General features: G+C 39.5%; 2 protein-coding genes across 5 annotated transcripts in view; one reads left to right on the top strand and one right to left on the bottom strand.

Moving 5' to 3' along the window:
• The window catches only part of GOLM1 (golgi membrane protein 1), a 41539-nt gene extending 30716 nt beyond the window's left edge, over positions 1 to 10823 (top strand). The window contains exons 7-10 of the mRNA XM_019750098.2: positions 2260 to 2419; positions 3130 to 3399; positions 4846 to 4956; positions 9053 to 10823. Of these exons, the coding sequence (XP_019605657.2) occupies positions 2260 to 2419; positions 3130 to 3399; positions 4846 to 4956; positions 9053 to 9129 (618 nt within the window). The 3' untranslated portion in view covers positions 9130 to 10823. The remainder of the gene's footprint in view (positions 1 to 2259; positions 2420 to 3129; positions 3400 to 4845; positions 4957 to 9052) is intronic.
• A 3142-nt stretch (positions 10824 to 13965) lies between these two features.
• Positions 13966 to 15003, bottom strand: part of NAA35 (N-alpha-acetyltransferase 35, NatC auxiliary subunit) — a 51452-nt gene continuing 50414 nt past the window's right edge. For all 4 annotated transcript variants that reach the window (XM_019750096.2, XM_019750094.2, XM_019750095.2 and 1 more), the window contains one exon: positions 13966 to 14364. In XM_019750096.2, the coding sequence (XP_019605655.1) occupies positions 14305 to 14364 (60 nt within the window). In that variant the 3' untranslated portion in view covers positions 13966 to 14304. The remainder of the gene's footprint in view (positions 14365 to 15003) is intronic.

Below are 15003 nucleotides of genomic sequence, written 5' to 3'. Positions count from 1 at the left end.
GACAGAGATTACATTGAATCTTTAGATCAGTTTGGAAGTACCGTGTTTCCCCGAAAATGAGACTGGGTCTTATATTAATTTTTGCTCCAAAAGACGCATTAGGACTTATGTTCAGGGGTGTCATCCTGAAAAATCATGCTAGGGCTGATTTTCTGGTTAGGTCTTATTTTCGGGGAAACACAGTATTGCCGTCTTAACATTAAGTCTTCTGTTCTATGAATGTGGGATGTCTCTCCACTGAAGTCTTTTAAACATTTCTTTCAACAATGTTTTGCAGTTTTCAGAAGTCTTGCGCTCTTTTATTCAATTTATTTGTAAGTATTTCTTATGCTGTTATAGTTTTCTTAACTTTATTTTCAAATTGTTCATTGTGAGTATATAGAAATACAGTTCATTTTTAAATATTGATCTTGTATATTGCAACTTACTGAACTTGTTTATTAGTTCTGATTTTTGTGTGTGATTCCTTTGTATTTTCTATATATAATGTTATGGCATCTAAAAATAGATGGTTTCACATTTTCCTTTCCAATTTGATGCCTTTTATTTCTTTTTCTTGCCTAATTGCCCTGGCTAGAATTTCCAGTACAATGTTAAACAGAAGTGGAAAGAGCAGAAATCCTTGTCTTTGATCATAGGATAAAAGCATGAAATCTTTCACCATTAAGTTTTATGTTAACTGTCTGTTTTTCATAGATAGACTTTACCAAGTTGAGGAAGTTCCTTTCTATTCTTAATTTGTTGAGGGTTTTTTTTTTGTTTTTTGTTTTTTATCAAGAAGAGGTGTTGGACTTTGTCATTCTTTTTCTGCATCTATTGAGATGATCCTTTTTTTTTTTTTTGTCCTTCATGCTATTGATACGGTATTACATTGATTTTTTGGATGTTTAACCTTCCATTCCTGGAATAAATTCCACTTGGTCATGGTGTATAAAATCCTTTTATGTGTTACTAGAATTGATTTGCTAGTATTTTGTTGAGGATTTCAGTGTCTGAAATCAGAGATGGGTCTGTAGTTTTATTTTCTTGTAATATCTTTGTCTGGCTTTGGTATCGGTAATATTGGGTCCATAGAATGAGTTGGGGAGTATTTCTTTTTCTGTTTTCTGAAGAGTTTTTGAAGATTTGGTATTGATTCTACTTTAAATGTTTGGTAGAATTCACTATTGAAGCCATCTGGACCTGGGTTTTTCAAAGGAGAAATTTTTAAATTACTAATTAAATTTCTTGTTATAAATGTACTCAGATTTTCTCCTTCTTGAGTCACTTTTGGTAGTTTGTGTCTTTTTAGGAACTTGTCTGTTTCATCTGAGTTATCAAACTTGTTGGCAGTTTATAGTATTCCTTTATAAATAATAATACATTTTTATTTGTGTAAGGTAGGTACTGTTCTTTTCATTTTTGATATTAGTAGTTTGAGTCTACTCTTTTTTCCTCAGTTAATCTGGCTAGAGTTTTATCAATTTTGTTCATCTTTTAAAGAACTAATTTGGTTTCATTGATTTTTCTCTATTGTTTTTTATTCCATATTTCATTAATTCCTTCTCTAATCTCTATGATGTCCTTCCTTGATTTAGGTTCAGTTTGCTCTTCTTTTTCCAGTATCATAAGGTGGAAGATTACATTACTCATTTGAAATCTTTGTTTTTCTTAATTTCCCTCTGAACTCTGCCTTAGCTGCCTCCCACGAGTTTGGTATGTTGTACTTTTTGTTTCAGTTTTGCTTTCTAATTTGCCTTGTGATTTCTTTGACCCATTGGTTATTGTAGAAGTGTGTTGCCTAATTTCCACATATTTGTGAATTTTCATTCTCCTATTGATTAGTAATTTCATTCCACTGTGACTGGAAAACATATTTTGTATGATTTCATTCATTTTAAATCTGTTGAGGCTTATTTTGTGGCCCAGCATCTGTCTGTCTTAGAGAATATTCAATGTGTACTTGAGAACATGTGTCTTTTGCTTTTGTTGGGTTGAGTGTTCTGTTGATTTCTGTTCAGTCTCATTGGTTCAAGTCTTCTTTTTCCTTGTTCGTTCTCTGCCTGCTTGTTAATCCATTACTGAAAGTCCTTTCTGGAACATCTTGAAGCAACCTCAGATCTTCTGATTTATGCCAGGTGATAGGGCACAACTGGGGTAGATCATGGCATTTCTCAGGGTTTCAGTGTCCTTATTTGTCAGAAGGATGTAGTGGTCCATTGCATTCCTCAGGGTTGTGAGGGTTCTGGTCACCCTGGCCATCGTGTGTTCCTGTTTCAGCTCCAGGCTCCCAGTGAGCCTCAGCCAAGGTCGCAGGAAGCAGGCCTGGCCCAGGCAGAGGTGCCGAAAGCAAAAGAAAACATGCCCAGTAACGGTGAGCCCCAGACACCAGCCCCCAGTTCTGAAGTGGCTGTGGATTTGAAGAGACAGGGTGAGAAAGGTAAGTGAAGCTTGGTAATTGCATGTTTAAACCCTCTTTAGAGCCCCATTGAAATGAAAAAAAAAAAAGAAAAGAAAAACGTAGTGGCAGTTCATGCCCTCTAGTCTGTATAAATATTCTGAGGGCAGAGTGTGTTGCTGGAGGCAGTTGGTGAGCTCAGTAACGGGGCTGAAGAGGCAGGTGAGGCTCCGCGCACCTGGAACTGGGCCTGCAGGGCTTTTTCTGTCTTATTTGTCTCATCCCTATACGTTAATTGCCTTGTTCTTTGGTAGCTGAGTAAAGAAAGGTCCAAGCTGCGACTCTGTTCAGGACATCGATGGGACTGTGGGCTTAATAGGAGATGACTGAGTCCTCGGCAGTGGCCATTGGCTCCCATGTACTTGTCTTAAGCAGATATAATGATCAGATAACCTTAGCAGTACCCTCTCCCACACTTGCAGGTTGTTGCTATAATTGCGATAACTTAGTCAGTTTTTTTTTCTAAATCACGTCTCTCTTCCTTGTGGTTCTGAAGATGAGCTGCAGGCATAGATAAGACTGGAGTCTTCTGCTGAGGTCACAAAATAAACCACCCAGCTGCCACCCATCACAGCCCACCCCATCCACAGTCCTAGGGAAGGCTCTGGGAGTTGCGTGGTACAAGGGTTTTGTTTGTGTTGTAACGAGATTAAATGCTAGTGAGGTCACAGCTAATTCTGTTCCGTGCGCAGAGGAAACCAATGACATTCCGGTCATCAGCGAGGAGGAGCTCCAGAGGGGGAGTCTGGGGCTGCCCCCGGAACCAGACCTAAAGCAGGCTGTGGAAGAAGACAGACAAGCGGGCGGAAGAGGCCTGGGGGGTGCTGGAGACCTTGGCCGAACCCCACAGGTGCCAGCCGCCCTGTTGATGAGCCAGGAAAATCAGGAGGCAGAGGACCCTGAGCGGGACCAGCTCGTCATCCGGGATGGGCAGGAGGAGGAGCATGATGCTGGCGAGGAAGGTGAGAGGGTGAGAGGCTCTGGGCTGCGGCTTTCCCACAGTCTCCTTCCTGACGCGGGAAAGGTCCCCCGAAGTTTACCAAACAGCAATTTACGGGCTGGTGGTTCGTTTTGTTTGTTCGGTATCCATTATCAAGTAGGACACAGGAGGAAGGAGCAGTGCACTCCCCAGCACTTGGACGTTTCAGAAATCATATTCAGAGAGAGTCGAGCGGGACCTTGATGGGGGCTTAGCTTTGGGCAAACGTGGGCCTCCTGGCAGGCAGACCACAGGTCCTGTCTGTGTCCACGTCCTCACGCAGCGAGGAAGGAAGGATTGGATAGATGGGGCTTCGTGCGTAGTTGAGTGTTGTAGAAAATGGACATGTGACTCCCAGCTCTCTGCTTTGGTTGACTTTTCTCTTTTTTAAAGGAAAGTGTGGGAAACTGAGATGAACAGAATATTTTGGGATGTATTTTGGTGTCTTAAAGATGTGAAAAATTTCAGTCCTGGCCAAGCCAGGAGCACTTAGGAAGACACCTGTTGCGGGTCAGCCAGTAACAGAAGTTGGGGACTGTATTTGCAGAAGTTACCCTGCTTCCATTTAAATACAATTTTCATTCAAGTTTCTTTTTCTGAGGACTCAGTTCAATAATTTAAAAAAAAAGGAAACTCGGTGGCTGAGCTGGTGGCGCTCAGGTTTCAGACCTGGTCACAACGTGTAACAGCTGCTGAGGGCCTCAGGCCGGTGATTCTGCAGGGCGTGCGGGATACACCTCGTGCTCGGTGCCGTTGTAACGATCTGCTCCGTAGAACAAAGCTACGGGGCACACAGGCCTGTGCTTCATTTCCACTTCAAGCGATGAGTGCAGAGAAATATAACTAGAGCTGACTTTTCCAGGCATGCTTTAAAAAAATAATATTTTATTTACCTATATACATATACAAGATGTTTACATTAAACCCTGTGAAAATGTCTGTTGCAGGCATTTTGTCCTGATCTTCTTTTCTGTTTGCTCTTCTCCTCAGGGGTGACTGTAGTGACGAATGATCTAATTCTGTGTGTATGATGGAAGTTTTTACCTTTTGGCTCACAATAGCACTGCATTTCCTTCTTTTGGAGCCATGACACGTTCTGAGGAGGTGCCGTCATTAACTAGAAACCTGTTGTTTCCAAAAACAGCGGTGACTTCCTGTAACCTTGAGTTTGTCTCTTTAAAAAAAGCTGGGATTTAGTGTAACTAGCCAGTTACCCCATTTTATATAGATTCAGAGTTGAAGTCAACAGAGAGAAATCCTACGTGCCACGTATCCTGGAAGCAAGCACATGAATCCCTGTCATTTCCTGAGAGGCTGCAAAACGATCGGACTGAAACCATGATTGGGATAACCCCAGGCTCTGGGGTTCCTGTGGCATCAGAGGGAAATGACGTAGCTTATGTCTTATGTGTCTGTGCTAATTTTACAGGGAGAAACCAGCAAAAGCTGGAAGATGATGACTACAGCATGGATGAAAATGAGGCCGAATCTGAAACAGACAAGCAGGCAGCCCTTGCAGGGAGTGACAGAAACGTAAACGGTAATAACTATGGTGGGAGTGGTGGGGTCATCGCATTCTGGCTGCAGTTGTAATGAACTAGTTTGTGGTCCTTCACGTTTGGGGTGACTATAGCACAAATCCCAATATTGTAAGGGATCATCCGTTTGAAGGAGACTTTCTTTTCTTCAGAAGCCTTTGAACATGGGGGCAGTGGAGGGAGGTGCAGGGCTGAGGCACCTGAGATGACGAGGTCTGCATGTTCAGTTAGGCTCAAGCCCTCGGGAATCGGTTGGAGGATTTGTCTTCAGTGACAGGGATTTCCCAGCAAAGTGGCCAGGTCACCGCTTGATCACTACAGCACCAATCAAAAATACCTCACAGTATGCACAGAGCTTCCAGGCAGTTCTTTAATGGCAGCACTTTGTATTACTATTATTTTGAATTTTTGAAGAGTCCAGGCCAGTAGGATGTATCAGATTCTGGATTTGTCTTATTTTCTTGTGATTTGATTCAGGTTGGACATTTTTGTCACTGCAGTTATGTTCCTCCTGCTTCACTCCAGGAGGCACGTAATGGCAGGTTAATGGCTTGGTTAAGGTGGTACCGAGCAGGTCTCTCCCTTGCAAAAGTTTATTTTCCCTTTGTAATTAATACATCATCTAGACGGGGATGCATTTTTTTTTCGTTTTATTCAGATATAATTGATGTACAGCACTGTACAAGTTTAGATTGAATAGTGTAATGATTTGACTTTCATATATCGTGAAATGATTACCACAATAAATTTAGTGAACATCTGTCATCTCACAGAGCTACAAAATATATTTTTTCCTTGTGATGAGAACTCTTAGGATCCACTCTTAACAACTTTCAGCTACATCTCACGGCAGTGTTAACCACAGCCATCCGTTGCACATTCCATCCCCATAGAGGGGGTGCTCTGAAATGGGGTTGACTTTACCACCCACTGAAAACCCTCGTCTAATGGTGACTTTTCTAATCCTGTCACCCCTCACATGTATTAGCTGCCCTTCATTTATCCCCCCCAACACACGCATACATTCACACACGTACTCATACGTTTATGTCACTAGGAACTTATGGTTTCCTTTTTAAAAATTCATTTTTCTATCAGATGCTTGGGGTTTCCTTTCTCAGCTTTTAAGAGCTCTTTATGTGCTAGCGAGATTGCTCTTGATCTGTGATGTTAAGTTGCAGGTACTTTCTCCCAGTTTGTCGTGGTTTTGCCTGTGGTGTATTTTGTCATGCAGAAGTTTCAAAAATTTTTATGTCCTGTCTTTTATTGCCTCTGGATATTGAGTCATAGTTAGAAAGATTTCCCACCTAGAGTTGGAAGGAATTCAACTGTGTTTTCATTCAGTATGCATACAGAATTTTCTTCTAGTTCTATAATGAAGTAAAACACAGATTCAGAAAACCACAAGTTTTTAGAAAGTGATCACCTTGTAACTCCCCCCCACCTCCCTGTCCCGGTCAAGAGGTGGAAATTGGCTGATCCTGTAGGGGCCCCTTTCCTGTCCCCCGTCCGTCCCAGCACCTTCCCTCCCCACAGTAATAACCCCCCTCCTGAAGTTCATGGGGCTCTGCATCCAGCGACCCCCTTAGTCCTCACCGTGGCCCCTTGGTCACCTGCTGTGGAAGTAGCAGAAACTCGCCCACTTCCAGCTGCAGTTTGCCCACTGGCCCAGGTACTTTGGGTGCAAATCTGTTGGTTGTTTGTGGTTCTGTCGTTCTCAGGTCCATCAGATGCTCCACTGCTTCCCTCTGTTTTCTTCCCAGATGCTGTCCTACAGGTCACTGCCCGTAGTTTGTCTTTAACTGCTTGTATGAGGTTTGCAGGATTCATTGTCACCTTGTTGTAAATGTCTATAATTTTTGAGTTTTAATTCAGTTGCTTTATGTAGGGGCTCTGAGATTCAAAAACTGTGCTACTGTTGCCACCGTCTTTCCAGAATCTTCTTTCATATTTTGCATTTCTATCTCTTGATTTATGTCAAATGTATGGCACTAGGAATGGGGCCAATTTTCTTTCTCAAGGGCTGTCGTCTCATGTGGTTAAGACTACCCCCACCCCCAATCTACACACTAAGCTTTCTTGCTGTCCCACTTCCATTGCAGGTTTATTTCCCATTATGTACTTTTAAACCAAGGATATGAGCCTTTGGGGTTTCTGCTTTATATAGGGGTCCACTTCATTACTCTCCACCTGGATTGGAGCCCCCATCTTTAGTTTTGTCCCCCAGCACCTTTTGTAACTGAAGGGAGAAGCCCGGTGTCTTCAGGCTTCAGCAGAAGTTCTCAGGGCAGGAGCTGGTACTTCCAGTGCATTTCTGGCCTCACAGATACCTTCTTTTATTGCCATTATAGGCAATGCATTTTTCTTAAAATGTTTTATTAAAAGTTTTTTAAACTTTTCATTTTAAAACAATTTAAAAATAACTTTCCATATACCCTTCATCCAGGTTCCTCAAATGTGAACATCTTATGTGACCACAGTACAATGATGCAAATGAAGAAATTAATATTGCTACAATGCTATTATCTATAGATGTTACTCAAATTTAGTGACTTGTCCAACCAACACCCCTTTTCTGGTCCAGGACCTAATCCAGGATTGTACACTGCATTTATGGTCATGCCTTTTAGTATCCTTTATCCTGGAGCCATTTGTCTTGAGTATTTATGACTGATATTTTTAAGTGTTCTGGCCAGTTATTTGGTAGAAAGTCCCTCAATTTGGGTTTGATTCAACAATACATTCTTTTCTTTTTAAAAAAAAAATTTATTGGGGAATATTGGGAAACTGTGTGGTTTTCCAGGACCCATCTGCTCCAAGTCAAGTCGTTGTTTTCACTTTAGTTGTGGAGGGCACAGCTCACTGGCCCATGTGGGAATCGAACCGGCAACCTGGGTGTTATGAGCACCGCACTCTAACCCCTGAGCCAACCAGCCACCCCCAACAGTGCATTCTTAAAATACATCTTTCATATCTTATCTAGCATGTCAGCTATTACATTTGGCAGAGTTTGGGGTTTCTAGAGATGAAAGTCCTTCATTTTTAAATTATTTTCAGACTATTTAGGTAATATTTTTGTAAATGCAGATTAACACATTAGTGTCAGAATTTTAAGCAAATACTATCCATCTTTCTGTTCTTTATGGACTCCACTCATTTGTATAGCACCTCAATTCTTGAATAGCATGTTTTCTGATGTGGTTACCGTCTTCCATCTCTTTACCGTACTTTGAAATGAGCCTAGTGTCCTAAATGTTTGGCTTTGCAGTGAAGGCTTGTGATCTTTCACCCCCACACCCAGGTGTCCTAAGGGTCTGACCTTGTGCAGGGCTCTAAAAAAGGGAGGAGGTGGACAAAGTAGGATAAATGTTCTGTCAGCTCCTTTAAGAGTTTTAAGTTAAAGAGATATCATCAACATCATTTTAAGATTATGTCATTGAAATAGTTTAAGACCCTGCTTGCTCCAGGGACAAAAGAAAAAGGCATTAGCTCCAACTTTATTAAGAGAACTTTAAAAGACAGTAGTAATCTAAGGCAGTCGTTTAATAAAATTGTTAACCACCTAATGTGCAATAGTTGTAAATCAGGTATTGATGAGAGGTCTTACCTGTGACGTGTCTTTTTATGTCATCTGTGTCCAAGGATAGAGTAAGGATGGTGGAAGCCACAATCAACTTCCGCTCTGTAGAGGAAGCTCTTTGGAGTGACAAGAGCTGACCAGAGCTGCACGTGGCTCTCAGGAGGCAGCGGATGCACTCAGAGCGAGTCACACAGCTCATGAGGACTAGGATAGTATCAAAAATTTTCTGAGTACATTTTTTATTACCCCTTTTATAGGACATGGGGCATTATTTCACTATTTCAAACAATTAGGGAGTTTTCAGATGTTTTAGCTTTGTTTCATGGCACCTTGTTGGCCATAATATCATCTCTTGCTATCTCATCCTTGATCAGGAATGAAATTTCCCATTATAATGTTGCTATGGGAGAGAAAGTCCTCTTTATGACTGTTTCTAGATAATTATGTCAAATGGGACCTGCCTGGGCTGTTTTCTCAAAATGTTTAATACTGGAATATTATGTTTTTTTTCTTTTTAGTTTTTAATGCTGAAAATCAGAAAAGAGACATGATACATTTACTTGATGAGCGTGTAAAGAGGAATCACACACTCTGAATCAAACTGGAATCACACACCTCGTGTCAGGATTGAACAGAGCTCACCACAAAACAGATCACGAAGGATTGAATACTGTGAAATGTACTAAGTAGAATTTTCATCTAATGATGATTATTGGGGGATTTTAGTATGTACTTTATGTAGGAAAATGAGATTATCTTTTAGACATTTTGGGGGGGGGTACTTTTGAAGCATCTGTATTAAAGATACTAAAATTTGTTGGCTAATAGGTATTTCATGAGAAGATCAACACCAAAAATAGAACAGAAGTTCTTCTTCAAGTATAGTGACAGTGGCACTTCTTAGTCTGGAATCTAACTTTAAAAGCCATCTTCTAACCCAAAGGAGTGCTCCACTGTACTTAGAGAACTCCATTTTTTCTGGGTTCTTTCTGGAGTCACTTTCTTCCCAGATGCCGTGGCGAGTGAAGGTACCAACCTGTTATTTCTATTCTGCCTGGTCAGCACTGAAGGATTATTGGTTTATGCTCTTGTGTGCTCACCTCTGGTTCTGACAATCTAGCAGCAGTTTTAAATGAGTCTAAATACAAAGGTGTTTTGTGGGAGAATTTTTAAAAAGACTACTTGTATAATAGCCCTTCTCATTAATGTTACATGACTTGTAATTTGAACACTTGTGATCTATACTTTCTTTGCTAATATGTGTGTGCAGAGCAAAATCTTCTGTAATAAGTCCCTATTACTAAAAAAAGCCACGAGTGTATCAAACTTGACACCGTGGGGGCCAGAGGAGGTGACCCTGGGTGCCTGCAGCAGAGCACGGTGGGGCTTGTTGTGGACAAACTGGCTACTTCACTAGAGGAAAAGAGAAAGTTGATGTTGAAGGATATATCCAGTATTACAAACTGGGAAGTTTAGAAAGGCAAGAGAAATGGCAACAGTGTTTTTATCACAGTTTACATATTTAGCTTGTGGTAAATATCAAGACTAATTTAAAAATTAAAAGCTAATGTTAATTTGAAAATGACGGATCACAATTTACATCAATAAGTGACATTAGGTGTGATTTGAGTTGGTTCTTAACATTTCAGGTAAATAGGCCCTTGCCACTTATAAATGAGTGGCAGTCCCACTGACTTTCAGTAAGGCTCTCCAAAGGGTAAGTGGGTGGTGATGCTTACTAAAATGTATTTGGGGTTACAGGGTTTGCAATGCAGGCTCCTCAGGTCACTTGGTAGAACCCCCTCATTTCCAGAGAGGAAGAGGGACCCAGAGAAGTTACGGAACTTCAGCGTGGCCGCACACCGCTGTGGACCTGCCATGCTCTGGCCGTCAGTGCTCACAGGACCGGGTCTGCATTCAGGGTCAGATCCAACTTGAATGTTCTTCACATATGATGTCCTTTTATCTAATCACTGAGATTAAACTTTTCCACCTAGAAAAGTGTACTTTAAATGAAAGTAGCTTTGTGAGATTTAATCTAAGATCTTTCCCAACCTCCCTCTTAGTCTTAGGGGTGATATTCTTTCTTGCTTTCTCAAATAATTAAAGCCTCTGTTCATCTCATGTTTGTTTAATCAGTGTGCATAGAGTTGCTGAGAAAGAAATACGCTTTGTTTAGCTTTTAAAACTGCTTTCAGTTTTCCCTTCACCCCTATTTGATCCCTGAAGAACCATCTTTTAAACGGTGGAGTGAGATGGGATATCAATATAAATAAAAAATAACCATGATGATTTCATCTTTATTTACAGAGGCATCAAAAGGCCAGTCATTCAGGAGGTGTGTACTTTGTGCTATTTCTCCAAGCAGTCATGCTTATTACCACTGGCTTCCTTTGGGATCACAGGTACCCATTCCGAGGCAACAATTTAGAGGTATCATGGCTGTTTAAACTAACAAAACAAAATCCTGTGTAATAAGCACCAAGTAGATATCAAACCCCTGACCTTGGTTGTTTTTGGTGCCATCCAAATTTGAATCAGCAGTTATCCCAAATTTTAATAGGTATAAATGCTATTTAATTCACTTCCTCTCTGCTCTCAAATGGTATAGATAGGAGTGATGAGTCATTCGATTTTTTTCTCCTGCAGATAAGATTGCAGTGAAAGTTACCTCAGCAACCTTGGACTAGAGTATCCCAGTAATCTAATCATAGCATACTTAATGTATGTGTTTTTGTGTGATGAAACTTGAGAAATAAAGCATTGCCTGTTAAGTCAGTATGCTACATTAAATAACTAGGTTGATAACTAGCATGATTGTTTTGTTTTAATTGGTAATAGCTGGTTATCCATTCATAATAGAATCTAGAATCGTGGAAGAAAATTTTGAATTCAGGGTCCTTTAAAGTCCAGGGGATCGGTCTACTCCCACTGTGTTTTAGCCTAAAAGATTATTAATTATAAATAATGATAGTTTATAGGATACTGAACAACTTCTAACACTTGTCTTTGAAGTTAAATATATAAATTTAAAATAAAGAGGTTCCATTAATTGGATTACATTAATTTTTTTCTACATGGTTAGCTTAGACTTTAAAAGTGTTCCTTAGTGTCAGAAAATTGGGAAAGTAGTCATTTTGTGTATTATTTAAATGTTTGTATATTTGTGTGCTATTCCTTATTTCAGAGGGCAACACTTTCTTAAAATATGCTAAGCCACTGTTCCTTAAAAACTGGTTTGTAAAATTCTGATAACACATACACTGAATGATTACTCAGTCAGTATCTTCCTATGCACTTAACAAAAAACCCCCAAAAACTGAAAGGCTTTTCATCTTTGCTGGTGTGCATCTCTGGGAAGTTAAATGACTTTAAATATTCTCCTCTTTAAGCTATATGTAAACTTTAGATAATGAGTTTTACAAACCAAGGCCCTCGCCAGTTGAGACAATTGCTTGTTTTATATCCTTACTCCTTAGAATAAAGTTATCTTGTCCTGAGTTGATAACATAGACCATACCTTGCTTCTACAACTTTATATCCCTACAGAGTCAAGTACTGTGATGGGTGCTTGGTAAACATCTGACTATAAGTCCAAATAAATGATGGTGATTCATCAGAGATGTGGTCCTAGATAACCTAATTTTCCATATAACTGAAGTTTGCCTTTAGAACCTTTGTAAACAGATTCAGATGAATGAATGCCTTTGAATGAATGTTAGACACATAGGAATTAGGATGAAAACCTACTTAGCCTTCAGAGGTAAGCCAGAGTCTGAAGGAGTTCCTGATGTTAGCTTTCTTTTTACTATGCCTCTCTCAAAGCTGCAGTGAAATGACGGTAATGGAACCTCCAGGGTGATGTACCATGTCTGCCTTTCTCCAGAACTCAATGAGTATGTTCATATTGTTTTCCCGAAAATAAGACCGGGTCTTATATTAATTTTTGCTCCATTAGGGCTTATTTTCAGGGGATGTCTTATTTTTTCATGTACAACAATCTACATTTATTCAACTACAGTCATGTCTTCTATGGAACAGTGTCATAACGTACTGAATGTGTCCGTCTGGCTGAGATCTTAACTGGGGCTTATTTTCGGGGTAGATCTTATATTTGGTGAAACATGGTATTTAAGCATTCACCTAAATGTTTTTAACTCACTCTCCAAAAAAGCCGCTGACATTAACCATCTTAGTATCATTAAAAGAGTAGTTCTGTGACCTTAACCAGAAGCCAGTTGTTTTTCCTAGAAAGGACAATCTTGCTCTTTTTTTTGAGATGGGCTCATCCATGTTATTCTAGCTGTGACCAGCACCACCCTTTCCTTTAAGCTTGGCTTAATGTTTGAATTGTAAACAGGAGGTTGCAGATACTGCATCTGTATCTTTGCAGTAGTTTAGTAATTTAGTTGTATAATAACACGATCCTCCAAAAGCAGATACATTCTCTTTTTAAATGAAAGGAATGGAAGGCAGTATTAGCAAAGGAGTACAGAAAAAAGTCTTAAAATGTAAATGAATGCATAGGAGGACTAGTTCAATCTCTCAGATATGTCCTTATAGTTCTTCAAAAGCAAATTTTTAAAATACCTTTGGCAGCTGTAGGATGACAAAAACATTCAGTCATCCAAAGTTTTATGGTTCCTTATAGTAAAATCAACCAGTTCTGGTTCTCTCCTCTGCTGATTTGGAAGTATTTGACATACCAACTTGTGCTTAGAATGATTTGCAAATATGAGACAAATGAACCAATTTCTTCAGCTGAAGCACACTGTTTAGGGGCAAGGCCACCGGACTCCAACTTGCCACCTCCAAATTCCTCTGTGCTTATAACTTCCAGTTTTGTCACCAGCAAGTGTTTCTCCTACTAAAGGTTGCCTACCTATTGCGATAGTGGCCTTGTTTTCCCCAGGAACGGCGTAATGCTATTAGGATGTCTTTTACATCTTAAGTAGAAAATCCACATTCTATTAGTGAGTGAGCAGGTTCTGGAAAGATGAAGTCCCTTTTCTCAAATTTATACTACAGTTGGGAAGATTGAAACAATTAACTATTTAAATTATAACTAAAAGTGTTGAGTACTTCTAAGGGGCTTGTCCTAAACCTTAATTTATTAAAAGTGCCAAAGTAACAGTTACAGGATGTTTTTTTAAAACATCTGTATTCTTACAGGTATATAATTTAAGATGTCATGACACATAAAATCACAATCCCCATGTAATTTAGCTTCCTTGTATACGTGAAGCTTAGAGGTCCCCTCCAAAATCCCTTTTAAATGTATTTTGCCAAAATCCCATGCAAATGTTTAATAAATCCCTTGATTTGACATTTCTTTTGGATGATTTGTTTGAATTACTCAAAAGTTAAAGACTATACACCTTCTGTTCTAAACGTGTATGAACAAAGTACTACTGTTTTTCATCTCCAGTAGTGCATTTTTGTCAAGAAATTTATTAACCTTTACAAACACTATTTTCACTCAATCATTCATAAAAAATGATTTATGATTAAATCTGTAATAAAACCATATAACGTTCATCAATGCATTCCACAAGACCAGTTTCTTCCATGGACATAATAAACCACTTTAAAACAGCAGTTTTCATTCACGTCATATAAGGCTGTCAAATGAATGAAAAGTATTCCTTATAATGGGTTGTTATCTAAGAAATCCATTTCACTTCATGTTATGTAATAAGACTGGATGGATGGATCCTCTAAGAGTAGAATCTGAAAGTAGATTTTACCCTTTTATGATCACTTTTCAGTCTCAAACAAGTTTCACAACAGGAAAATATTTGTGAGCAGAGAAATCAAATTCAGGAGGAACCTGTAAAGAAAATCAGAGTCAATTAATGTACTTCTAACAAATATTCAGACGGTAAACAAAGACACTTTATTTTAGAGTGTCTTGTATTTTTAAAGACAAGGCAGCGTAAGAGATTAAAAGACTCGTTTAATGACAAACTTAGGGAACTAACCTGAAAGGAAAAAAAATTAGCTCATGTCTGGGTTTATGAAGGTCACTAGAAAACATGCCGTGGCCATGTTTTCTATCTTCAGGGACTAATTAACAAAGGAAAATGGACTTAAATGACAGGAAAAGTCATGAGTCAGCAGAGTCACTGATGGTACTGAACAGTGATAGATGAGAGTCACTGGTAAAGCAGGGCAGGAGGGAAGATGGAACAGCAGTAAACAAACAGGCACACAGAATGGGCAAATGCCACCAAAACTGTCTCGCAGGTGGCTTCCAACACAACACAGAACTTCTGTGTTTATGTAGCACTGATGATATAACAACACTACCAAGGAAGCTTATGTGATCTTCCATCTCCTGAGCCACTGAAAATTATTGAAGGAATTCACTTTTCTAAAGGCAGATGACTTTTTAAATACTTCCCTCTCCCGTAAATGTATTCATACTCATTTTCTTTTTTACTCCAGGTCATTCAGTAATTTACACGGG

Source organism: Rhinolophus sinicus, linkage group LG04, assembly GCF_036562045.2.
Source record: "Rhinolophus sinicus isolate RSC01 linkage group LG04, ASM3656204v1, whole genome shotgun sequence".
NCBI lineage: Eukaryota > Metazoa > Chordata > Mammalia > Chiroptera > Rhinolophidae > Rhinolophus > Rhinolophus sinicus.
Note: the sequence above shows the minus strand (reverse complement) of the source record. Positions and strands in the feature narration are given on the sequence as shown.